The sequence below is a fragment of the Salvelinus alpinus genome, chromosome 19, assembly GCF_045679555.1.
Source record: "Salvelinus alpinus chromosome 19, SLU_Salpinus.1, whole genome shotgun sequence".
In the NCBI taxonomy this organism is placed as follows: domain Eukaryota; kingdom Metazoa; phylum Chordata; class Actinopteri; order Salmoniformes; family Salmonidae; genus Salvelinus; species Salvelinus alpinus.
Window position 1 is genome coordinate 42,015,158 of NC_092104.1, and position 25,702 is coordinate 42,040,859.

The 25,702-nt window shown below is 41.7% G+C and overlaps 2 protein-coding genes across 2 annotated transcripts in view; one reads left to right on the forward strand and one right to left on the reverse strand.

Moving 5' to 3' along the window:
• Positions 1 to 258: 258 nt before the first annotated feature.
• Positions 259 to 5,719, reverse strand: LOC139545635 (RING finger and CHY zinc finger domain-containing protein 1-like). The gene is made up of 9 exons (XM_071353609.1): positions 5,555 to 5,719; positions 4,580 to 4,699; positions 4,352 to 4,467; positions 2,513 to 2,591; positions 2,367 to 2,411; positions 2,128 to 2,186; positions 1,912 to 1,941; positions 1,634 to 1,754; positions 259 to 1,370 (listed from the first exon to the last, which is right to left on the reverse strand). The coding sequence occupies exons 1-9, from the start codon at positions 5,603 to 5,605 to the stop codon at positions 1,194 to 1,196; spliced, it is 798 nt and encodes a 265-aa protein (XP_071209710.1). The 5' UTR covers positions 5,606 to 5,719; the 3' UTR covers positions 259 to 1,193.
• A 17,624-nt stretch (positions 5,720 to 23,343) lies between these two features.
• The window catches only part of LOC139545637 (3',5'-cyclic-AMP phosphodiesterase 4D-like), a 59,510-nt gene continuing 57,151 nt past the window's right edge, over positions 23,344 to 25,702 (forward strand). The window contains exon 1 of the mRNA XM_071353613.1: positions 23,344 to 23,510. The gene's annotated coding sequence lies outside the window, so the exon portion shown is untranslated. The remainder of the gene's footprint in view (positions 23,511 to 25,702) is intronic.

The window sequence follows — 25,702 nt, forward strand, 5'->3', positions numbered from 1 at the left end:
ACTGAAAAAGCTTGTGCGAGCAAGGAGGCCTACAAACCTGATTCAGTTACACCAGCTCTGTCAGGAGGAATGGGCCAAAATTCACCCAACTTATTCTGGTAAGCTTGTGGAAGGCTACCCAAAACATTTGACCCAAGTTTAAATTGTTTAAGGCAATGCTACCAAATACTAATTGAGTGTATGTAAACTTCTGACTTCAACTGTATATTTTTCACAGAATGTTCATTGCAATTTTTGTAAAGAACACTATACAGCTACTATTATCTTATATATTTATTTCGGAATTACTGTGATGCAAATCTTAAATAACATCATTCAGCACAATCATGGTATGTATTAGTCGTTACAGTAAATGTCACCAAATCCCAAAACCTGCATCAATGAATGACACCAAAGGCAATACAGATGCAATATTTTCACTCTATTTCTCTCATGTTTGAGCGACAATACTGACAATATGAGCTAAGCATGGAGTGAGATAGTTGCCAACAGCCATTGACTAACTGTAGTAATTATGCAATAATTTACATACGTGTTACTCAAGATAATTCACTCGTCTAATCAGAAATTCATATTCAACTCAAACATGGAATGAACACAATTTGATGTTGAACTGTATCTAAACTATATCAAATACCTGAGTTTTGCAAACAGACATTGGAATACATTACCATTGTAAAAATGTCAGTCTGAAGCATTTACATAGGTTTATAGAAACGCAAAGCCAGTCAAACATTGTAGTGCTTTACAAACTCCTCACATAACAGCATTCTTCACCCCAACAAAAATCTAAATCATTTGGTGAAAGCATTACTGACACATATGAATCCATTCCAACTTGGGACAAAATGGGAAATAAATGATGTGTGGCTGACTATATTTAATTCCTCATTCACAATTCTCTTATGCTGGCTTTTATTTGAGAAACAAATGGATCAATAGCCATGTAATAACAGAAATTCAATCCCAAAATTGCTGTACAACACACTAGGAGAGGGATCCAAGTTTGGTGCCCTGAGGTCCTGGCACCAGGTTCTGGAACCCAGGCATGACTACCTGTACTCTTGGCAGATCAATGTTGGGAAAGAGGTGGATAGTGTAGTTAAGTCTTGCGTAGACTGGGGAAGTAATGTGGAGCATAGAGAACTAGGGGGTGGAGTCCCAATGGAATTAAAATGATACATATTCTAATTCTATGGTTCTGGCACTGGAGACTGGGGCTGCTGCTCTGGCTCCTGGGGCTGTGGTTCCTGGGGCTGCCGTATCAGCCCACCATTCTGTGCTGTGTTGTAGGACCCACAGCCAGTGCACTTCATTCCCAGAACATGGAAAGGCACCGTACAGTGGGTTTGGCAGTCATTACATATGATCTACAGGTCAGGGAGAAGGAGAGACCGACCAAACCATGTCGTGAGGCAGAAGTAGTGCTCAATACTGAAACTTAAAAATAAGTTTAAATATGCCTTGAACATATAAGCCTGAAGTGAGTCATAAAATAAAGCCAAAGTAAATCTATACCAGATCAGTGTAAATACACTACCCCAAAACGCAAGGGACCACAAGAATTGAGGTCATCGTGTTTTGCTTTTTAAAGTTCCATTTCACATTCAAAGTGAATACATTTGTGTCATACCTTCACAGTGGCATCCTGGTATTCAGTGGGCATGGGTGACTGAGTGATCTCCTTGTCCATCTGCTCCCAGTTGTGCTCCATATTCCAAGCAGAGTGCATACAGAGTGGGCATCGATACGCACTGAAGAGGACATATAGAGGACATATTCCTGGTCACGCAGATCGTCATTGCTTATATGAATGTCATGCAGATGATATGATTGATAAGTTAATGACAGTAATTAGGATAAATATATCATAACTAGCACAATATTTGAAAAAAGGACAATGGACCTTACCCAGTTTGGACCATGTCATCAAAGCATGTTCTGAAAAACAAAACCAGTGAACATTCTAAAAATGGTTTCTTCTACCAGAAGACAAGAGTAAGACTCCAGTATTGCACCTTCTGTATCATCCATCAGATTAACAGTGGCATCAATACAAACTTGTGTAGGTCTTATAGGCTAATGACAAAGGTTTTGAGAGTATTTATCATAAGGAAAAGGTCATACTTGTGTAGAAGATGGCCACATGGAAGAATTTGGGCTCCTATTCTGGATGTGTGGATATCCTTAGTTAGAGAGAAGACACAAACATTATATATCTATGAAACCATTAGAGGAGAACTACTGGTGAAATTGTCAAATACAGGCTGTGTGAATTTCTATATTACACAATTGTATACTAAATTACATTAACAAAGTGAAATGCACAGCAATTGTGTTACTGATCTTACTATTCACTAACTTACCTCCATACACACTGGGCAGTTCTGTCTTGAAACATTTTCAACACACTGAAACAAAACAGTCTATTACCGATAAATCAAGTGAAAGACAAGAGCCATGGCATTAGCAGTATTGCGCACAAGCAACAGATATAATAAGGGCCAATCACCTTGTGATTTCCTCTTAGATCTCCGGCTAAACAGAGATTGCACTTCTCACAGTGGAAGTATTTCTCCCTTGGTCCGATCCTGCAGGAGTACAAAACATAACTGTACAGTCGTGGCCAAAAGTTTTGAGATTGACACAAATATTAATTTCCACAAAGTCTGCTGCCTCAGTGTCTTTAGATATTTTTGTCAGATGTTACTATGGAATACTGAAGTATAATTACAAGCATTTCATAAGTGTCAAAGGCTTTTATTGACAATTACATGAAGTTGATGCAAAGAGTCAATATTTTCAGTGTTGACCCTTCTTTTTCAAGACCTCTGCAATCCGCCCTGGCATGCTGTCAATTAACTTCAGGGCCACATCCTGACTGATGGCAGCCCGTTCTTGTATAATCAATGCTTGGAGTTGGTCAGAATTTGTGGGTTTTTGTTTGTCCACCCGCCTCTTGAGGATTGACCACAAGTTCTCAATGGTATTAAGGTCTGGGGAGTTTCCTGGCCATGGACCCAAAATATCAATGTTTTGTTTCCCCGAGCCACTTAGTTATCCCTTTTGCCTTATGGCAAGGTGCTCCATCATGCTGGAAAAGGCATTGTTCGTCACCAAACTGTTCCTGGATGGTTGGGAGAAGTTGCTCTCTGAGGATGTGTTGATACCATTCTTTATTCATGGCTGTGTTATTAGGCAACATTGTGAGTGAGCCCACTCCCTTGGCTGAGAAGCAACCCCACACATGAATGGTCTCAGGATGCTTTACTGTTGGCATGACACAGGACTGATGGTAGAGCTCACCTTGTCTTCTCCGGACAAGCTTTTTTTCCAGATATCCCAAACAATCGGAAAGGGGATTCATCAGAGAAAATGACTACTCCAGTCCTCAGCAGTCCAATCCCTGTACCTTTTGCAGAATATCATTCTGTCCCTGATGTTTTTCCTGAAGAGAAGTGGCTTCTTTGCTGCCCTTCTTGACACCAGGCCATCCTCCAAAAGTCTTCGCCTCACTGTGCGTGCAGATGCACTCACACCTGCCTACTGCCATTCCTGAGCAAGCTCTGTACTGGTGCTGCCCCGATCTGAATCAACTTTAGGAGACGGTCCTGGCGCTTGCTGGACTTTCTTGGGCGCCCTGAAGCCTTCTTCACAACAATTGAACCGCTCTCCTTGAAGTTCTTGGTGATCCGATAAATGGTTGATTTAGGTGCAATCTTACTGGCAGCAATATCCTTGCCTGTGAAGCCCTTTTTGTGCAAAGCAATGATGACGGCATGTGTTTCCTTGCAGGTAACCATGTTTGACAGAGGAAGAACAATGATTCCAAGCACCACCCTCCTTTTGAAGCTTCCAGTCTGTTATTCTAACTCAATCAGCATGACAGAGTGATCTCCAGCCTTGTCCTCGTCAACACTCACACATGTGTTAACGAGAGAATCACTGACATGATGTCAGCTGGGCCTTTTGTGGCAGGGCCGAAATGCAGTGGAAATGTTTTTTGGGGATTCAGTTCATTTGCATGGCTAAGAGGGACTTTGCAATTAACTGCAATTCATCTTATCACTCTTCATAACATTCTGGAGTATAATCAAATTGCCATCATACAAACTGAGGCAGCAACCTTTGTGAAAATTTATATTTGTGTCATTCTCAAAACTTTTGGCCACGACTGTACATAGTGGCTACGCTATTCAAGTGTTTTAAGACACCAATATGCAAATAAAATTAACATCTAAAACATGCTGGTGGCCAGCAGCTGGTCAAACATATCAGCTGATGAATATGGGTGAGCTATATATGAGAATGTTAGTTGTAACACAAAGTCAAACAGGGCAGAGTTACTCACCTGCAAATTCCACAGGGCTGACAGTGATACTGCTTCTTGTCTTTATCAAACAGGTGACAGATATCACAGTAATATTCCCCAAAGGTCACATTACACTCCACGCAAGTTTGTTGTGCCTGAAAGAAAAAACAGATGAAATAAACAAATAATGGGACCATATTGATATATTGAATGAACAGTATAGATGGGACTCAGTGACAGACAACGGTTCCCCTTTAACATAATTACCTGTTGTACTGTTGTGCAGACTGAGCACTGCACTTCTTTGACCAGGAAGCGGTCCATTTGATGGTCCTCCTCAGCGTCATGGCACAGGCGACAAACATATGCTTTACCACAACACGGAGCCTGGGGGATATAACCAAGTTTGGAACGGGCTTAATTTAAAAAAACACATTCATTTGTTGGTGTCAAGAACCTTGATGGAAGGCACAGTGATGCCAAAACGGCAATTTATCAAATAAATAACTGGGAGTTTACGACTCTATTTTTATAGTTTCTTCGCCGTTAGTCAGCACCTCCACACAAAATATTTTTTCTGGGTGTGCGCCAGTTCATGTTTTTTTTATTCTAAGAACCTTAATAACTTTGCGAGGGTAACCAGGCTTGGGCTTACCTCTCTATTCATGATGAAAGAATTAATTCTGACATGAACTTCCTTAGCTCGCTAGCTAGCTGACAACCATTTTCGACGGTGACAAGCCGATTGCTACTCAGATATCAATGGATTAATATACGAATGACACCAAGCGAACAACTGCTAGATGAATGTAAAATATATATTCAATATGAACTTAGGTAGCTAACTTTAGCTGACAAACAATAAAACGCCGGTGACAAGCCGCGATAGCTAGCTAGTATAATATACGAATGACAAAAAGTAAACCAATCCTACATTCATGTAAAATATAGATACAACATTTCCAACTACACCGATTTCTTGGTTAAATACATTTCCTGATGGGTTGCCAAACAAGGTTTTTCATTTGACCTGACATATGAAAATCCATCTCCCGTTCAGATTGTAAATTAAGATTGCCAGCAAGCTAACGCATTAGTTGGCTAAATTAATAACAGGTATTTTATGAGCAAAACACGTTAGCTACACAAAGCAGCATACGTGAACATAAATAAGTCAATCAATAACATATGTGTCTTAATATCTGGTAGAATTAACACATGCTCATAAAAATTATTTCTCACTTTCAACAAACAGCTGCGCACGTAGTGTTCGCATCCAACCAGAGAAGCCATTCTTCTTCGTCTTCTTCTATGGTATTTTGGCGGTCCGCAAACATACGTTAAAGTTGCATGTCGGTCCCTACTGTGTGGGGTGAAAACTTGGGAACTTCAGGCAGAAGAAGACGGAAAAATAGAAAAAGTTAAAGGTACTGATATATATTTTTTTTACGTACTCCTTTATTCAGATTCAAAGGTCTACTCCAATCTCTATAGGCTCTGGGGCCTGAAAGGGAAGCGCATCTTCCCTACAATGTTCCAGTGGTGGAAAAAGTACCCAACTGTCATACTTAAGTAAATGTAAAGATACCTTAATAGAAAATGACTCAAGTAAAACTAAAAGCCACCCAGTAAAATACTACTCGTGTAAAGTCTGAAAGTATTTGTTTTTAAATATACTTAAATATCAAAAGTAAATGTAATTGCAAAAATATACTTAAGTATCAAAAGTAAAAAAAATATTTCAAATAGCTTATATTAAGCAAACCCAACAACACAATTTTATTTTTTAAATTGTATTTACTGATAGCCAGGGGTACAACTTGCAGACTTTCTTTACAAACAAAGCATTTGGGTTTAGTGAGTCCTCCAGATCAGAGGCAGTAGGGATGACCAGCGATGTTCTCTTGATAAGTGCATGAAATGGACCATTTTCCTGTCCTGATACGCATTCAAAATGTAACGAGTACCTTTGGGTGTCAGGGAAAATATATATAATAAAACGTATATTATTGTCTTTAGGAATGTAGTGAAGTAAAAGTAGCCAAACATTTTTTTAGGTAAAGTACAGATACCCCAAAAAACGACTTAAGTAGTAGACTTTTATTTTTTTTATTTCACCTTTATTTAACCAGGTAAGCCAGTTGAGAACAAGTTCTCATTTACAACTGCGACTTGGCCAAGATAAAGCAAAGCAGTGCGACAGAAACAACAACACAAAGTTACACATGGAATAAACAAGCTTACAGTCAATAACACAATAGAAAAAAGAGAAAGTCTATATACAGTGTGTGCAAATGGAGTAAGGAGGTAAGGCAATAAATAGGCCATAGTAGCAAGTAATTACAATTTAGCAAATGAACACTGTAGTGATAGATGTGCAGATGATGATGTGCAAGTAGAAATACTGGTGTGCAAAAGAGCAGAAAAGTAAATAAAAACAATATGGGGATGAGGTAGGTAGATTGGATGGGCTATTTACAGATGGGCTATGTACAGCTGCAGCGATCGGATAGCTGCTCGGATAGCTGATGTTGAAGTTAGTGAGGGAAATATAAGTCTCCAGCTTCAGCGATTTTTGCAATTTGTTCCAGTCATTGGCAGCAGTGAATTGGAAGGAAAGACGGCCAAAGGAGGTGTTGGCTTTGGGGATGACCAGTGAGATATACCTGCTGGAGCGTGTGTTGTCGTGACCAGTGAGTTGAGATAAGGCGGAGCTTTACCTAGCAAAGACTTATAGATGACCTGGAGCCAGTGGGTCTGGTGACGAATATGTAGCGAGGGCCAGCCGATTAGAGCATACAGGTCGCAGTGGTGGGTGGTATATGGGGCTTTGGTGACAAAATGGATGGCACTGTGATAGACCATCCACTTTGCTGAGTAGAGTGTTGGAGGCTATTTTGTAAATGACATCGCCGAAGTCGAGGATCGGTAGGATAGTCCGTTTTATTAGGGTATGTTTGGCGGCGTGAGCGAAGGAGGCTTTGTTGCGGAATAGAAAGACGATTCTAGATTTAATTTGGGATTGGATATGTTTAATATGAGTCTGGAAGGAGAGTGGGTGCGGGCAGCGAACGGTTGAAAAGCATGCATTTAGTTTTACTAGCGTTTAAGAGCAGTTGGAGGCCACGGAAGGAGTGTTGTATGGCATTGAAGCTTGTTTGGAGGTTTGTCAACACAGTGTCCAAGAAGGGCCAGATGTATACAGAATGGTGTCGTCTGCGTAGAGGTGGATCAGGGAATCACCCGCAGCAAGAGCGACATCGTTGATATATACAGAGAAAAGAGTCGGCCCGAGAATTGAACCCTGTGGTACCCCCGTAGAGACTGCCAGAGGTCCGGACAACAGGCTCTCCTATTTGACACACTGAACTCTGTCTGAGTAGTTGGTGAACCAGGCGAGGCAGTAATTTGAGAATCCAAGGCTGTTGAGTCTGCCGATAAGAATATGGTGATTGACAGAGGACACCACATAATGTTTCAGCCGTAAAGTCCTGTGGCCTCATTTATCAATCATGCGTAGGCACAAATCTGTGCGTAAACCATGTGTGGGATCATTTCCACGCAAAGTGTGATATTTACAGTAGCAGTGGGTGGGTAAAATCCCTGGGGAAGCCAAGACAGAATTTTTTTGCCATATTACAACCTATGTGTTGTGATAATTGTGTTGTTTGCTCTATAACCTGTTAGTTCATATGCCTTGTCAACGTGATATATAGGCCTAAGGCCAACACAATAAGAAGACATAGTGGCAGAATACATTTAACCACACCTGTGTTTCATTACAAAAATGGTAGAGCAACCTCTGTCCTGTGAAGTCTATGAAGCCTATTGCATATAACAGTTATATGACCTACAGCATGGTCAAGCAAGTTAACGTTCCTGACATTTTCGGACTACTAAACAATTATTGATTTAGAACCATAGAGAGTTACCGCGTGTCGCAAGGACACAAGGAGCTGCTTCCACTTTTCCAGCACCATTTCAACTTTAACATTTCAACATAATCAAATCACCTATGCTTAGTCTAATACAGTGACAACTAAAATATACTAAAAACAATTTAGTCCAACTTAAGCTGAATATGATGTTACTGTCCATGGTACTGATTTTGTGTGTTTGTGTGTGCGTGTGTGTGCATGCATGCTTGCAAGTAGAAACATGTTGACTGACCCTACTTGTAGAGAAAAGACAATGCCATCCTCCTCTCTTGTTTTGAAATTATCTAGTACTCTGTCAAACGGTACACGCTTTTAGTTTTTGTTCTCCTAGGCTACCTGGCTAAAATGCTTGCTCGATAGCCTAAATTCCTTTCATTGGCAACGATGAGCCAGCTAGTTAACATTAGCCTACTACATCTAGCTACATATTGAACTTCCATAGTCTCAGGTAAGGAAAGGGCACAATGTATGAATTTATGGTCAGAATCGTCGTTATAATTATTGGCCAGAGAATTAAGTAAAACTACAAGTCCAAATCCCAATCTCCAGCCATGGCTAATTTAGGGAAGAGCCTATTTTAGCTAGCTAGTTAGCTACACACTGGAGGACAACAACACAACAATTTTAGTTTTTTTTCTATCAATGACATTTGGCTTTTGATGTGATTGGTGTGAAGCGAAATCCAAACTGGCTTCCCTTGACACTTTTTTTTGGTGCAGAAGGATCATTCACAGCTGAGCTCACTCAGTTTAGCTCAATGCGGATTGGCTATTATTCTACTACAAAATTATGAAGGAAGGCCAAATGTTCGCTGGCTTCCCTTGCATTCAATGTCATGGGCGGCAAAAATATTATACTATTTTTGACCAGACAGCATCAGATAGATTGGCTACACATACAGAGACAGAGGTGTTCCGTTTTGCTCGCTCCGATTGTTTCTCCAGTGAGATACATTCAGCCTCTTGAAAATTGAAGGAAAATTATGAAACACAGAGAGACGAAAGATCAATTATTTTATATGTTTAAAAAACAAATTCCTTGGTACAATTTTTGGGATATGAACGTTTGTATGAGAGTGTGTGTAAACGTACTCACAGCCATGACCATGCCAACGGACATGTGCCAAGCGGTGGAATGAGGGAACTGCTTGTCAAGGGTAGAATGGGGAAAATATATGTTGAATATTTGTGAAATTGTGAGAGTAGGCCTAATAATTAAATCAGTTTTCAATTGAATTTTGTTTCCATTGTGAATTCAAGCAACATATCTTGACAAGCTATATATAATTTGACCACATCAGTTACAATAATAATCCATATAAAGTGCAGTAATTTGTTAAATTAGAGGCACGTGTTAAAGTGAAACCATTGTTGAAATACTATAAAAGATAATGGGAAATCGAATGAGAGATGGCTGATCTTCCTCTTGTAAGAAATTGTAATAGATACTGGCAACTTGTTTTAACAACTTCTCAACACAAGCTATACTTGACACAACATGCACCCATCCCCCTCTATACCCCCACACTTCGTACCCTTATAATAACCACAGACCCACACACACTCCCCTCCCCCATGAACAGGCCCCTGCTAAAACAAACGCACATGCATTCTGCTCGAGGTTGAGACTCTAAGACAAAGAACTATGTTAAGAGCCAATGGAACGTCGACATCAGGCCCGAACAGGACTACCCACGACCCAGATCGACCAATCGGAAGGCCAGACTACAAGATCAACCTACTTAATTTATTGCATATATAATCAGCACAATATGTTTAGGGGTCTCTTTTCCGACGATTCCATACGAGTCAGACAGAACAGGGCCGTGCTGCACGATTGCTAAGATATTTTTACCTGTGAATAAACTGCCTTATTATACAATATCCACCTCGTCCTATGTCTCAACTTGATCTCCTCTCTCCAGTAAATGTTTTATCAACACTCTGTTGGAAGATTTGACATGTGCTACATTTCGCAGAGAGCGAGGTTTTAGAGACCTGTGGGACTTTTTTGCAGAAAGTACAGATTGGTTCATCAGATATCGTTTCTCAAAACCAATCTTATAGGTTAGTTGCGAGGATTTAAGACCTACTTGAGAAAGGCAAACACATGCCATTCCGGTGCACATCATAGTGCTATCCACCCTCGGGGTTTTGGCAACAGCCACTTTCAGCGGGAGCATGCCGATCTGCATCTCACATCCCTCAATGAAAAAATTTAATATATTTTTTGAAGAAAAAAAAAACGTCACTTTGCCAGTCCTGTATTAGTGTACCGATATAGACGTCTGTAGTTCGGGTAAGAACAAATACAGTGGGGAGAACAAGTATTTGATACACTGACGATTTTGCAGGTTTTCCTACTTACAAAGCATGTAGAGGTCTGTAATTTTTATCATAGGTACACTTCAACTATGAGAGACGGAATCTAAAACAAAAATCCAGAAAATCACATTGTATGATTTTTAAGTAATTAATTTGCATTTTATTGCATGACATAAGTATTTGATACATCAGAAAAGCAGAACCTAATATTTGGTACAGAAACCTTTGTTTGCAATTACAGAGATCATACGTTTCCTGTAGTTCTTGACTAGGTTTGCACACACTGCAGCAGGGATTTTGGCCCACTCCTCCCTACAGATCTTCTCCAGATCCTTCAGGTTTCGGGGCTGTCGCTGGGCAATACGGACTTTCAGCTCCCTCCAAAGATTTTCTATTGGGTTCAGGTCTGGAGACTGGCTAGGCCACTCCAGGACCTTGAGATGCTTCTTACGGAGCCACTCCTTAGTTGCCATGGCTGTGTGCTTCGTGTCGTTGTCATGCTGGAAGACCCAGCCACGACCCATCTTCAATGCTCTTACTGAGGGAAGGAGGTTGTTGGCCAAGATCTCGCGATACATGGCCCCATCCATCCTCCCCTCAATACGGTGCAGTCGTCCTGTCCCCTTTGCAGAAAAGCATCCCCAAAGAATGATGTTTCCACCTCCATGCTTCACGGTTGGGATGGTGTTCTTGGGGTTGTACTCATACTTCTTCTTCCTCCAAACACGGCGAGTGGAGTTAGACCAAAAAGCTCTATTTTTGTCTCATCAGACCACATGACCTTCTCCCATTCCTCCTCTGGATCATCCAGATGGTCATTGGCAAACTTCAGACGGGCCTGGACATGCACTGGCTTAAGCAGGGGGACCTTGCGTGCGCTGCAGGATTTTAATCCATGACGGCGTAGTGTGTTACTAATGGTTTTCTTTGAGACTGTGGTCCCAGCTCTCTTCAGGTCATTGACCAGGTCCTGCCGTGTAGTTCTGGGCTGATCCCTCACCTTCCTCATGATCATTGATGCCCCACGAGGTGAAATCTTGCATGGAGCCCCAGACCGAGGGTGATTGACCGTCATCTTGAACTTCTTCCATTTTCTAATAATTGCGCCAACAGTTGTTTCCTTCTCACCAAGCTGCTTGCCTATTGTCCTGTAGCCCATCCCAGCCTTGTGCAGGTCTACAATTTTATCCCTGATGTCCTTACACAGCTCTCTGGTCTTGGCTATTGTGGAGAGGTTGGAATCTGTTTGATTGAGTGTGTAGACAGGTGTCTTTTATACAGGTAACGAGTTCAAACAGGTGCAGTTAATACAGGTAATGAGTGGAGAACAGGAGGGCTTCTTAAAGAAAAACTAACAGGTCTGTGAGAGCCGGAATTCTTACTGGTTGGTAGGTGATCAAATACTTATGTCATGCAATAAAATGCAAATTAATTATTTAAAAATCATACAATGTGATTTTCTGGATTTTTGTTTTAGATTCCGTCTCTCACAGTTGAAGTGTACCTATGATAAAAATGACAGACCTCTACATGCTTTGTAAGTAGGAAAACCTGCAAAATCGGCAGTGTATCAAATACTTGTTCTCCCCACTGTATCTGCGGACCCCCTTGACAAAAATCGCAGCACCCACAAACATCTTCCCGCAGGTATGCATATATGCCTACAGGAGGGAGCTGTTGAGGATGGATGGCTTATTGGTGAGTGTTGCCTGCTCATTTGAAGTATATTTAACCTTTATCTAACTAGGCAAGTCAGTTGAGAACAAATTCTTATTTACAATTATAGCCTACTGGGGAACAGGGGGTTAACTGCCTTGTTCAGGGGCAGAACGACAGATTTTTAATCTGTCATTTCGGAGATTCAATCCAGCAACCTTCTGGTTACTGGCCCAACGCTCTAACCACTAGGCTACCTGCCGCCCCTAATGGTCCTCTCTTTGTAGCCACAACGGAGCGAGCCAAATAAAACCTTTTTGTTGTACTCAATCTCTGACACTAGCATCCTTTATTTCAGTCTTGGAAAATATTTAGTTTTCTTAGCTTTTTTTGGTTGTGCCATTGTATTTCATGCTACAGCATTGTATATTCTTCACAGGCTTTAAAGGGATGATTTTGGGGCGTTTTGAAATGCAAATAAACAAGGTCGTGCACAAGCTCTCAGGCTAAGAACAATTGGTATTTATCAATGGTTATCTCCTACCGGTGTGTGTATGATGCTCGTAAGATTGTTTGATAATATTGCGTTCACGACAACTGGGAGCTCGGAACTCGAAAATCTCAGACTTCCGACTTCAGTGCGTTCAAGACAACATGGAACTCGCTTAAAAAACCGAGCTCCAACTTGGAAAAATCGGTTTGAACGGTCATCCAACACGGAATTCCAACTCAGGAACTTGGGCCTCTTTCTAGAGCTCCGACTTTCCCGACCTGAAGATCACTGGCGTCATGATTTGAGGCTGCAAGTGCATCTTTGAGGCACCGACTTTTCCGACCTGAAGATCACTGGCGTCATGATTTGACAAACATGCATCTAATTTAACAAATGACTGCTTTTTATGGATTATTATCGTAACAAATGCACTGGTGGTCAAATTATGATACAGTATAGTTAGCCTGTCAATATATGTTGCATGAATTCACAATGGAAATATAATGAAATTGAAAAATGATGTAATTATTACTCACAATTTCACACATTTTCCCCATTCTATGATTGGCAAGCAGTTCCCTTATTCCGACAGTTGGCATTGTGTGTACACATCGGTTATGGCTGTGTATAAATGTATGAACACAAGCAAACGTTCATATTGATAAATCTCGCACATTGCACTGAAATGATTCCACGCATGGTTTACACACAGATTTGTGCCTACGCATAATTGATAAACAAGGCCCCTGGAGATCCAAAAACCTTTTCGCTGCATTCACAATTACGCCAAGTTTCTTACATTTCTTGTTAGTTTGACTTGTACAATTTATCACCAAAATCCACATTCTTCACGATCAGTACTGCAGAATCCCTCAACTGATGAACAACACCTTCTGCAGGTTGCGAGACATCCATTACCATTCCTTCCGCTATTTGCACTGCCTCTGCATAGGAGACCTGACGGACGGCCCGGATTCTTGCTACTTTGACCTCCTTCACCATTATAGGGCATTCCTGGAACTCGAGAACGCGGTTCCCACCACATTAGCAGCATTGTGTATCCACTGACTCTTCCACAACATATTTATTCCTTCTGCACGCACTTGTCATGTGGCCAAACATTTTACATTTAAGACACTGCAACGGTCTGTTCACATAAGCTCTCCCCGCGTATCTCATTTACCCCAGCTTGATCAAATAGCAATAGCACCGATAGCCTTTCCTCTTTCCTTCCATTCACCATACGGTTCAATCGACGTGCATCCCCTACTCCTGGTACTTGGTGCTTTAGATTTTCCGTCTCAAATTCCACCATGTCGCCAGAGATGACACCTTTCACTGGTGCCCTGTTCAGAAAATCAAAGATTTCTTCATACTCCTTTAATACCCAGAGACACAATGCACTTTCCTTTTGTTCTTCAAATAAAATCTGAACAAAAATATGAACGCAACATGTAAAGTGTTGGTCCAATGTTTCATGAGCTGAAATAAAGATCCAAGAAATGTACCATAGCCACAGAAACCTCATTTACCTCAAATTTTGTGCACAAATTTGTTTACATCCCCGTTAGTGAGCATTTCTCCTTTGCCAAGATAGTCCATCCACCTGACAGGTGTGTCAAGAAGTTAATTAAACAGAATTATCATTACACAGGTGCACCTTGTGCTGGGAACAATACAAGGTCACTCTAAAATGTGCAGTTTTGTCACATAACACAATGCCACAGATGTCTCAAGTTTTCAGGGAGCATGCAATTACCAAGCTGACTGCAGGAATGTCCACCAGTCCTGTTTCCATAGAACTGAAAGTTAATTACTCTACCATAAGCCGCCTCCAACGTCGTATTAGATGACTTGGCAGTATGTCCAACCGGCCTCACAAATGTGGACCACAGGTAACCACGCCAGCCCAGGACCTCCAGATCAGGCTTATTCACCTGTGGGATCGTCTGAGACCAGCCACCCAGACAGCTGATGAAACTGTCGGTTTGCACAACCAAATAATTTCTGCACAAACTTTCAGCTTTCGGGAAGCTCATCTGCGTGCTCGTCATCCTCACCAGAATCTTGACCTGACTGCAGTTCGGCGTCGTAACCAACTTCAGTGGGCAAATGCTCACCTTCGATAGCCACTGGCATGCTGGAGAAGTGTGCTCTTCACGGATGAATCCCAGTTTCAACTGTACCGGGCAGATGGCAGACAGCATGTATGACGTCGTGTGGGTGAGCGGTTTGCTGATGTCAACATTGTGACCAGAGTTCCCCATGTTGGCGATGGGGTTATGGTATGGGCAGGCATAAGCTACGGACAATGAACATAATTTGATTTTTATCGATCCTGAGATCTATTGTCATGCCATTTATCTGCCGCCATCACCTCATGTTTTAGTATGATGATGCACGGCCCCATGGTGCAAGGATCTGTACAAAATTCCTGGAAGTTGAAAATGTCCCAGTTCTTCCATGGCCTGCATACTCACCAAACATGTCATCAATTGATCATGTTTGGGATGCCCTGGATTGACGTGTACAACAGCCTGTTCCAGTTTCCGCCATTATCCAGCAACTTCGCATAGCCATTGAAGAGGAGTGAGACAACATTCCACAGGCCACAATCAACAGACTGATCAACTCTATGAGAAGGAGATGTGTCGCGCTGCATGAGGCAAATGGTGGTCACACCAGATACTGACTAGTTTTCTGAACCATTCCCCTACCTTTTTTTTAAGGTATGTGTGACCAAGGTATATTATTCCCAGTCATGTGGAATCCATAGATTAGGTCCTAATGAATTTATTTAAATTTACTGATTTCCATATATGAACTGTAACTAAGTCAAATCTTTGAAATTGTTGTATGTTGCGTTTATATTTTTCAGTGTACAATAAATCAGTACTATACCACTCCTGGCCACTTTGATTGACTCCACCTTTCCCAGTGTGACCTCCATTATCTCTTTGACTGCAACTGGATCTCCCAAAAACACTTAAACAAGGAATGATGCATTGTTAGACCGAGGCCTATCTTCATTAACAACTTTAGCCCGTTTTGCTCCATTCGTCAATGCTACATTTTCCCACTCATTTCCATTAACTTTACGCAACGCTCCATCCAAATCAAACAGTGTTTCCGCTTCCACCATCTTTCAAACCTCAAAAACGTCACCCCTCCTTCTACAATCAGGAGAGCAGGACTATGTCTTCTTCATTTGTCTTATGAGTAGCTTGTGAGCGCATTACTGCCACCTAGTGTCCTGGAGGGGCACCCATGATGCAACTAGCGGCACGCAACCAATGATTTACCAAATATACAGTATTTATAACTAACCCCGATTGTTCATCTGTGTCATTTTCAATGGGAGCAAATGAAGCATAGTGGGCAGAACAAGCCAGGAGTTGGGCAGAGCCAAGGCTGTTGGAGCACAGAATGTATTACAGTCCTTTAACTCTAATGACATGAAATGTCTATCTGCTACATTCAGTGTGCTACGGATGTCAAGAATGTGTGACGTTTATTAGTCATACATACACTTAATCATCCTGAAAATCAGGTGCCTTTTTATGTAGGCCTACCTCTTTTGTGAAAAAAGTGTGGAAAACATTACATACCATATGCACATGAAATCACATACAGTGCCTTTGGACACTTTGATTTTTTCCACATTTTGTTGCGTTACAGCCTTATACTAAAATGGATTAAATAAATACAAATCCTTAGCAATCTACAAACAATACCCCAAAATGACAAAGCGAAAACAGGTTTATAGAAAAAACAGAAATAACTTATTTACATACTATGAGACTCGAAATTGAGCTCAGGTTCATCCTGTTTCTATTTATCATACTTGAGCTGTTTCTACAACTTAATTGGAGTCCACCTGTGGTAAATTAAATTGATTGGACATGATTTGGAAAGGTACACACCTGTCAATATAAGGTCCTACAGTTGACAGTGCATGTCAGAGCAAAAACCAAGCCATGAGTTTGAAGGAATTGTCCGTAGAGCTCAGAGACAGGATTGTGTCGAGGCACAGATCTGGAGAAGAGTAGGAAAATATTTTTGCAGCATCGAAGGTCCCCAAGAACACGGTGGCCTCAATCATTTTTGGAATGGAAGAAGTTTGGAAACACCAAGACTCTTCCTAGAGCTGGCCACCCGACCAAACTGAGCAATCGGAGGAGAAGGGCCTTGGTCAGGGAGGTGACCAAGAACCCAATGGTCACTCTGACAGAGCTCCAGAGTTCCTCTGTGAAGATGGGAGAACGTTCCAGAAGGACAACCATCTCTGCAGCAGTCCACCAATCAGACCTTTATGTTAGAGTGGCCAGACAGAAGCCACTCCTCAGTAAAAGGCACATGACAGCCCTCTTGGAGTTTGCCAAAAGGCACCTAAAGACTCTCTGACCATGAGAAACAAGATTCTCTGGTCTGATGAAACCAAGATTCAACTCTTTGGCCTGAATGCCAAGCACCATGTCTGGAGGAAACCTGGAACCATCCCTACGGTGAAGCATGGTGGTGGAAACATCATGCTGTGGGGATGTTTTTCAGGGAGACTAGTCAGGATCGAGGTAAAGATGAACGGAGCAAAGTACATAGAGATCCTTGATGAAAACCTGCTCCAGAACTCTCATTACATCAGACTGGGGGCGAAGGTTCACATTCCAACAGGACAACGACCCTAAGCACACAGCCAAGACAATGCAGGAGTGGCTTCGGGACCAGTCTCTGAATGTCCTTGAGTGGCCCAGACAAAGCCTGGACTTGTTCCCGATCAAACATCTCTGGAGAGACCTGAAAATAGCTGTGCAGCAACGCTCCCCATCCAACCTGACAGAGCTTGAGAGGATCTGCAGAGAAGAATGGAAGAAACTCCCCAAATACAGGTGTGCCAAGCTTGTAGCGTCATACTCGAGGCTGTAATCGCTGCCAAAGGTGCTTCAACAAAGTACTGAGTAAAGGGACTGAATACTTATGTAAATGTGATACTCCAGTTTTTTATATTTAATACATTTGCAAAAATGTCTAAAAAACTGTTTTTGATTTGTCATTATGAGGTATTGTGTGTAGATTGAGGACAGTAAAGGACAGTAGAGGACAGTAGAGGAAACAGGTACAAAAGTATCTTTATCCACAGTAAAACGAGTCCTATATCGACATAACCTGAAAGGCTGCTCAGCAAGGAAGAAGCCACTGCTCCAAAACCGCCATAAAAAAGCCAGACTACAGTTTGCAACTAACTTATGTGGATATATTGAAGCAACATCTCAAGACATCAGTCAGGAAGTTAAAGCTTGGTTGCAAATGGGTCTTCCAAATGGACAATGACCCCCAAGCATACTTCCAAAGTTGTGGCAAAATGGACAACAAAGTCAAGGTATTGGCGTTGTTATCACGAAGCCCTGAACTCAATCATATAGAAAATGTATGGGCAGAACTGAAAAAGTGTGTTAGCAAGGGGGCCTACAAACCTGACTCAGTTACACCAGCTCTGTCAGGAGGAATGGGCCAAAATTGCCCAACTTATTGTGGGAAGCTTGTGGAAGGCTACCCGGACCGATTGACCCAAGTTAAACAATTTAAAGGCAATGCTACCAAATAGTAATTGAGTGTATGTAAACTTCTGACCCATTGGGAATGTGACGAAAGAAATAAAAGCTGAAATAAAACATTCTTTCCTATTATTCTGACATTTCACATTCTTAAAGTAAAGTGGTGATCCTAACTGACTTAAGACAGGGAATTTTTACTAGGATTAAATGTCAGGAAATGTGAAAAACTGATTTTAAATGTATTTGGCTAAGGTGAATGTCAACTTCCGACTTCAACTGTACACATCAACATCATCATTCACTGTTGTAGTGAATGTAATTGTCAGACCTCTTCACTAGCTGACCACCAGTAAGACCTGTTTTAAGAACAGTTACTTACCCCGCCGGGCCGTCCCTTAACCTGTATGTACAAATAAGACATCAGGTCTGAATTCAGTGTGGATAGGATGATTACGCAGAAGTATCACCACACTTTTATGTGATGGTTTTTCTAGGGGGAGTGAGAAATAGCGAGGAGGCAACTTGATTTAACTCTGATCGCTTTTATTAGAATGTTTACAGTGCAAGCAGGGATTTTTTTAAATAAATCATGTTGCAAGAGATACCGGATCCAGGAAAATAGGTGCCGGAACAAAGAAAGTCAAATTTGAGAGGTGCCAGATCACTAACTGTACCTGCCTTTGTGCTCAGACTCAAAAAGCCACAGACTACATCAATGCTTATGTACAGTGCATTCGGAAAGTAATCAGACCCCTTGACTTTTTCCACATTTTGTTACGTTACAGCCGGATTTCCCCTCCCTTGCTATTAGCTTAGTGTTTTCATATTGTGGATGGAAAGGGTCCCAGTCAATGTTCCCTCTTATTTTTTGAGCACTGAGCAAATTTCAGGTCTGCTGAGCACTAACATGAACATTGTGAAAATTCTGTGCAACTTCCAGTGCGTGTTAACTGTGAACACTGAGGCTGTACCCGCTTTAAGTTAGTAGGTTACTGTGGCTATTGGATCATAATGTAGGCCTACCAGAGTGGCAGAAAATGGAGAAAATGCATCCCATAACATTTTAACATGGAAATAGTTGTTCCATTCAGCCTACATTAGCAGCCAATGTGTGGTGTTCAATGTAGGCCTACATTCCAAGAGACTTTTGAAGAAAAAAAAACATACAGGGCTTGACATGAACCTCTTTATCCATTTGTCTTTCAGACAAGGAGGTGACTGAAAATGTTGTGATTGATGCAAGAAACCACTTTACAAAATAAAATCCATTATTATTCCCATACCATTATTACAGAGAATCAGACATATTATGCTACGCTCTGCCTATTGGCTACTTAGCTTAATCAAGATGTCTCAAAATACAACACTGCCCCTTTAAGAAAAAAATCTCTTTACCTGACAACACCTGAATTAATCAAATGGCCACCCAAACTATTTACATTGACACCCCCACCCCCCTTTTTGAATTAACAGTGCTGCTGCTTGCTGTTTGTTATCTATGCATAATCACTTTACCCTTAACTACATGTACAGATTACCTCGACTAACCTGTATCCCTGCACATTGACTCAGTACTGGTACACCCTGTATATAGCCTCGGTAATGTTATTTATTTTTTACTTTAGTTTATTTAGTAAATATTTTCTTAACTCTATTTCTTGAACTACATTGAGGGCAACCAATGAGAGCTTGTAAACATTTCACGGTTCAGGAGGCTGAGGAAGCTGACAGGAGGCTGAGACCTGTTGTATTCGACACATGTGACAAATAAAATTGTATTTGCTTTTCAAAGATGGCTAGAAAATTGCACACATTTTGTGCTCTTGTTGGAAGCAACCACTCCCCCATTGTTGACTAGTGCGTTAAACCAATCAGAAATACTATCAGATCCCCAAATGGGCACATTTATATGCCTACATTTGCACGCAGGCCAGGTAGCCTATAAGCCTACTTCTATGTGTGCGCATCCTTACTCAACATTGGCATGAGCGCTCCTGTCACGACTTCTGCCTAAATTGAAGCCTCTCCTTGTTCCGGCGGTGCTCGGAGGTCAACGTCACCGGTCTTCTAGCCATCATTGATCCATTTTTCATTTTCCATTGGTTTTGTCTTGTCTTCCTACACACCTGGTTTCAATCCCATTCATTACCTGTTGTGTATTTAACCCTCTGTTTCCCCTCATGTCTTTGTCAGAGATTGTTTTATGTTCAGTATTCGTGTTTTGTATTTGGTGCGCGACGGGTCCTCGTACCCATTTTGTTTCATTGTATTTTTATGGTTTTGGAGTTATGTGTTTTAAGTTATTAAACTACTCCATTCCACCAAGTTTTGATTCTACTGCGCCTGACTTCCCTGCCACCTATACACACGACTGTGACTAAATTGACAGGACTCATAAATGGAATGAAATAAACCAAAACGTGTTTCTCACAAGTGTAGCATAGGTTGTGCACTCGGCAAACAATGTGTCCACTCCGAAAATGAGAACAGGAAGACGGAATAACAATATTGAATGCATTAAAATAAATGACCGTAACCAAAGTAACAAACATTGTAGTATACTAACAATCAAACACAAACAATTCACACAATGAAGTTATGAAACAATGAATGGGCACAAATTGGCGGGAGAACACATTCTGGAGAGAGAAGTGCATTGTGCATCTGGGCGCATGGTCAATCCTATGTCTGCATTGGCCATGCAGCATTTACAGTGAAATGGCCTCATCAGAAGTCAGGGCAAGAATGGCCTCATCAGAAGTCAGGGCAAGAATGGCCTCATCAGAAGTCAGGGCATTCTTACTTTTTACGCTTCGCGGAGCAGTGCAGAGCTGTTGTCAATGAAGTGAGTTTGTGATAATACAGAATGTACCCCCACCTACCGTCAACCAATCATGTCAATGTGGAGCTATACAGAGCCCTCCACATTGTTACAAAATTTGGAAGGCTCATGATGATGCAGTACAGAGCTCAATTTACATGCCTCACACCCTCCATATGGAGCCTCCTACCACATTTTCTAATCAAGCATAAATGGACTTTTAGTCTAGGCCTCCACAATGGATTAGTTCACTCAGATGGGCGCATATACATGTGTGTATATATATATATATATATATATATATATATATATATATATATATATATATATATATATATATATATATTTGTTACGAACAACAACCTAACGACCAAACAATCGACTAGTCGACTAAATGCGGTCAGCTCTAGTACACTCGCTAGGACACAGAAAGCCTAAGTGAAGATGACAGGCAATGCCTCAGCATTATGCAAATGAAGCAACTCTGTGGCTGTCTCCGTGGCACTGCAGAACATGCTGAGTATGTCACTCCTGCCTTCATCTTATTGTATAATGATGAGAATAGAAAAATCAGCATGAATGGCCTTGTAATTTAGTTAATGTATATGTGCTATGTGGATGGTCTAAATTCACGACAGCAGCTGAAGATACAGAAGTTATTCGAATGGGAGAGTTAGTTGTCTTGCTGATTATATGGTTGTGTGTGTGTGTTTGTGTGTGTCAGAGGGATGTAGCAGAATTCAACTCAGTGTTACTAAAGTAAACGCACAACCCAAGACTATATGTACACGGTTCACTCTTGCTATATGTTTTCTGATCCATGAAACATTGTGTATGTGTGGACCCTTGTACACTAAAGCCAAATGAGGTGAAATATAAAGACAGTTGTTCATCTGATTTACTGAACCTGGTATGAAAACAGTGAACACCTGTTACTGTCACCTGCTTGGCCCTGTCCGGGGGTATCGTTGGACGGGGCCACAGTGTCTCCCAACCCCTCCTGTCTCAGCCTCCAGTATTTATGCTGCAATAGTTTATGTGTCGGGGGGCTAAGGTCAGTCTGTTATATCTGGAGTATTTCTACTTATCCGGTGTCCTGTGTTAATTTAAGTTTGCTTTCTCTCTTTCTCTCAGAGGACCTAAGCCCTAGGACCATGCCTCAGGACTACCTGGCCTGATGTCCCCAGTCTGGTCATGCTGCTGCTCCGGTTTTAACTGTTCTGCCTGCGGCTATGGAACCCTGACCTGTTCACCGGACGTGCTACCTTGTCCCAGACCTGCTGTTTTGGACTCTCTCTCTACCTCACCTGCTGTCTCTAACTCTGAATGATCAGCTATGAAAAACAAACTGACATTTACTCCTGAGGTGCTGACCTGTTGCACCCTCTACAACCCTGTGATTATTATTATCTGACCCTGCTGGTCATCTATGAACGTTTGAACATCTTGGCCATGTACTGTTATAATCTCCACCCGGCACAGCCAGAAGAGGACTGGCCACCCCTCAGAGCCTGGTTCCTCTCTAGGTTTCTTCCTAGGTTCTGGCCTTTCTAGGGAGTTTTTCCTAGCCACCGTGCTTCTACATCCGCATTGCTTGCTGTTTGGGGTTTTAGGCTGGGTTTCTGTATAGCACTTTGTGACATCAGCTGATGTAAGAAGGGCTTTATAAATACATTTGATTGATTGACTATCACTGTAGCTATAAACAAGTCACAAGTAATATTTGAGACAAGCTTTCTAAATAGATATTAATGGGAACATTTTGCAAAAAAATAAATACAAGTGCCCCAAACAGGCTTTGCTTCTCTCCACCCTGCAGCCCTCTCTGTAATGTGATATGGCCTTACTGGTACTATACAGTCTGTAGCTAGTGAATGGGTGTCTGGCACAGCAAAACAGATTACAAAATAAAGAGAGAGAGAAAGAGAGAGTCCTACAGTGCAATATCCCCTCTCTTCTCCTCCTCTCCATTTTTCTATCCTGTATATTCTACAGAAATACTTTCCATTCTCTCAGCTTACACCTCTATCCCACTCTCTTCCCTTCCCTGTCCTATCCTACTCTCTCTTTTGTCACTGTGACATCCTCCTCTTCTCTCATCCTCTGTTCCTTCCCTGTCCACCACCATGGGAACTTCAAGAGGGAGGCGGGGCTGGTGGAATGGAGTGGACTGGAGGAGCTGTGGGATTGGCTGAGAGGCGGGGACCTCTCTCAGCTCCTTGTCTTAGAGCCTGAGAACTCTGAGTTGAGTTCCATCCTTGTCCCAGGGAGCATCAGCAGTGTGGGACTGCTCTAGATAACAGATGCACAGAGAGCGGATACTTTTCTGTGTTTTGGGTTTTTAGATTGGCAATTTCACAGTGAGGAAAAAACACTATGCTGCAGCCTCTCTCTTCCTCTCCAAAGGAAAAAAAGTAAGTTGCTATTTTGCCTTTTTACTTTCCTATTCCTCCTCCCCACAAAGACGCTGGATGTGTGTAAAGTTACATGTGGCACATGCTGTGAGGGAGAGCTAGTGATTTGGAAACCCTACACAATCATGTGCACTTCCTATCAATATCGACGTGGCATCTGTGATTGTGTGTGAGGTTGTATGTGTATGTGTTTGCATATGCATGTGTAGGTGTGTAGAGAGGACATATAGAATGCATTTATGAGGGAAAGGCGCACTGCGACTTTACAATGACCAAGCTCATCAGTGAACTTGTCACTGCATCAAATCTCATTGACGGAGTAGCTCAAGGTCTCCCTCCCAAAATCTCCTGGTGTGACTTTCAGGCTGCAGGGTGGCACACGCTATTAATAGGGAGGAGAAAAAAACACACACCTTTTTAGCCGAGGCGATGGCTAGTGGAGTAGAACACTCGAAAAAGAAAAGGAGAGCCTCACACTCTAGGAGCTCAGATGCAATAATTTCATTACCAATGTTTCGACAGACAAGCTGTCTTCATCAGGGTATTAATAGGCTATTAATAGGCCTGCTCCAAGTGTGCTGCAGTCATACTTTTATCCCCAAAACACTGATCTCTTCCAGAGATGGAATTTCTTTAAAGCAAACATTACCACCATTTACAGTACGTTAAAAATAAATAAATGACTTTGGTTTTCATTCCTGTGTTAACTTCAGGTCACAGACTTATAGGGGTTTTAGGAAAGAGCTGGTGTGCTGTAATGTTTCCTCAGTGTGTATGTTTGTGTGTCAGAGTTTTCCATATTAAACTCAGCAATGTGGAGCAGAGCAATACCCAGAACCCACCCTCCCTCCATCGCAGGGACAACAGCTCAGCAGCTCTGTAGCTCTGTTCTGGAATTACTCCCTGGATTTCCATAGTCATGTTTATAGAATTGATTATGATTATGTAATCAATCATTGCCTTGCTTGTCTTGCATTGGTTTTATTGTTGGTGAGAGCAGTTTGTTAACATGGAAAAACATTGTATGCTTTAGAAGTCATATTATCCAAAAAGAACAGAAAGAGACTTTGTATGAATTGGCAGTCTATCTATAGATGTAGAATCCATGGAGGAGTTTTCTACTGTGCAGTCACTTCAGTGATGGAATGATTCAATGTTTCCTTCAGCCGTTATCCGGTCCCTTCCTTTCTTGCACAGTCTATAAAATAGTATATCAACTGACATAGACCCACAGCGGTGAAGATATTACTGCACAAGCCTTCGGAAAGTCTGAAGAATGTGGACCCATCTGTGGTTCTCTCCCCTCTCTGTCCCTTTCTGTCCCTCTCTATCCCCTCGGTTCCTCTGTCTATTGGGTTGTCTGGGCATATGGGCCACAGCACAGATTATGACTCCAATTGAAGGGTTGAATTCAGTAGGTTAGAGACGAGAGGATTTTCCATACGTCTATCTCTTCAATATGATTGATTGTACTGGAGATTGTGTATCATCGTTCATGCCCTGTAGTCCTGGGGTCTAGCAAGTCCAGGTCTAATGACATTGACCATGGATTGAATCAATCCTGGCCCGGTATCATTTTTAATATCCACCTGTCATACGCTCTCAGACCCCATTGTTGTGTGGAACACAGACATCCTTGTGTGGTACTGACCTCTAGCATGCAAATGTCCCCCAGCCTTCTAGAACCCACTCACATTACACACATGGCAGGTGAGAGCACACAGAGTTTGTCTCACCGGAGAGGACCAACTCACAGGGTCGACAGAATCAAGGCTTACCCATTACTCCACATATCACGTTCTGTCCTTTTCCCTTGAATAGGGATGTCCTTTCTCCCCTGTTTTACTGGTTAACACATCTTATGACGCACTGGTAGTATTTTTAATACACACTGAAACATAATGCTATGACAGCAAAGCAAGCCAGATAACACAGACATTCATTATGTATGCTGACTATTTTCACAAGTATGTGGTACATTTTCACAATTCTCTGTACAAAACTCCAAACTGGTCAGACTTGTAATGCAGTTTTTTAAATTAAAAACCTGTCAATGTGCAATCAATCAATCAATCAAATGTATTTATAAAGCCCTTTTTACATCAGCCGATGTCACAAAGTGCTATACAAAGTGCTATGCATTCATTTGGATTGTAAACGTCTCTCACGACACAACCATTGATTCAAAATAT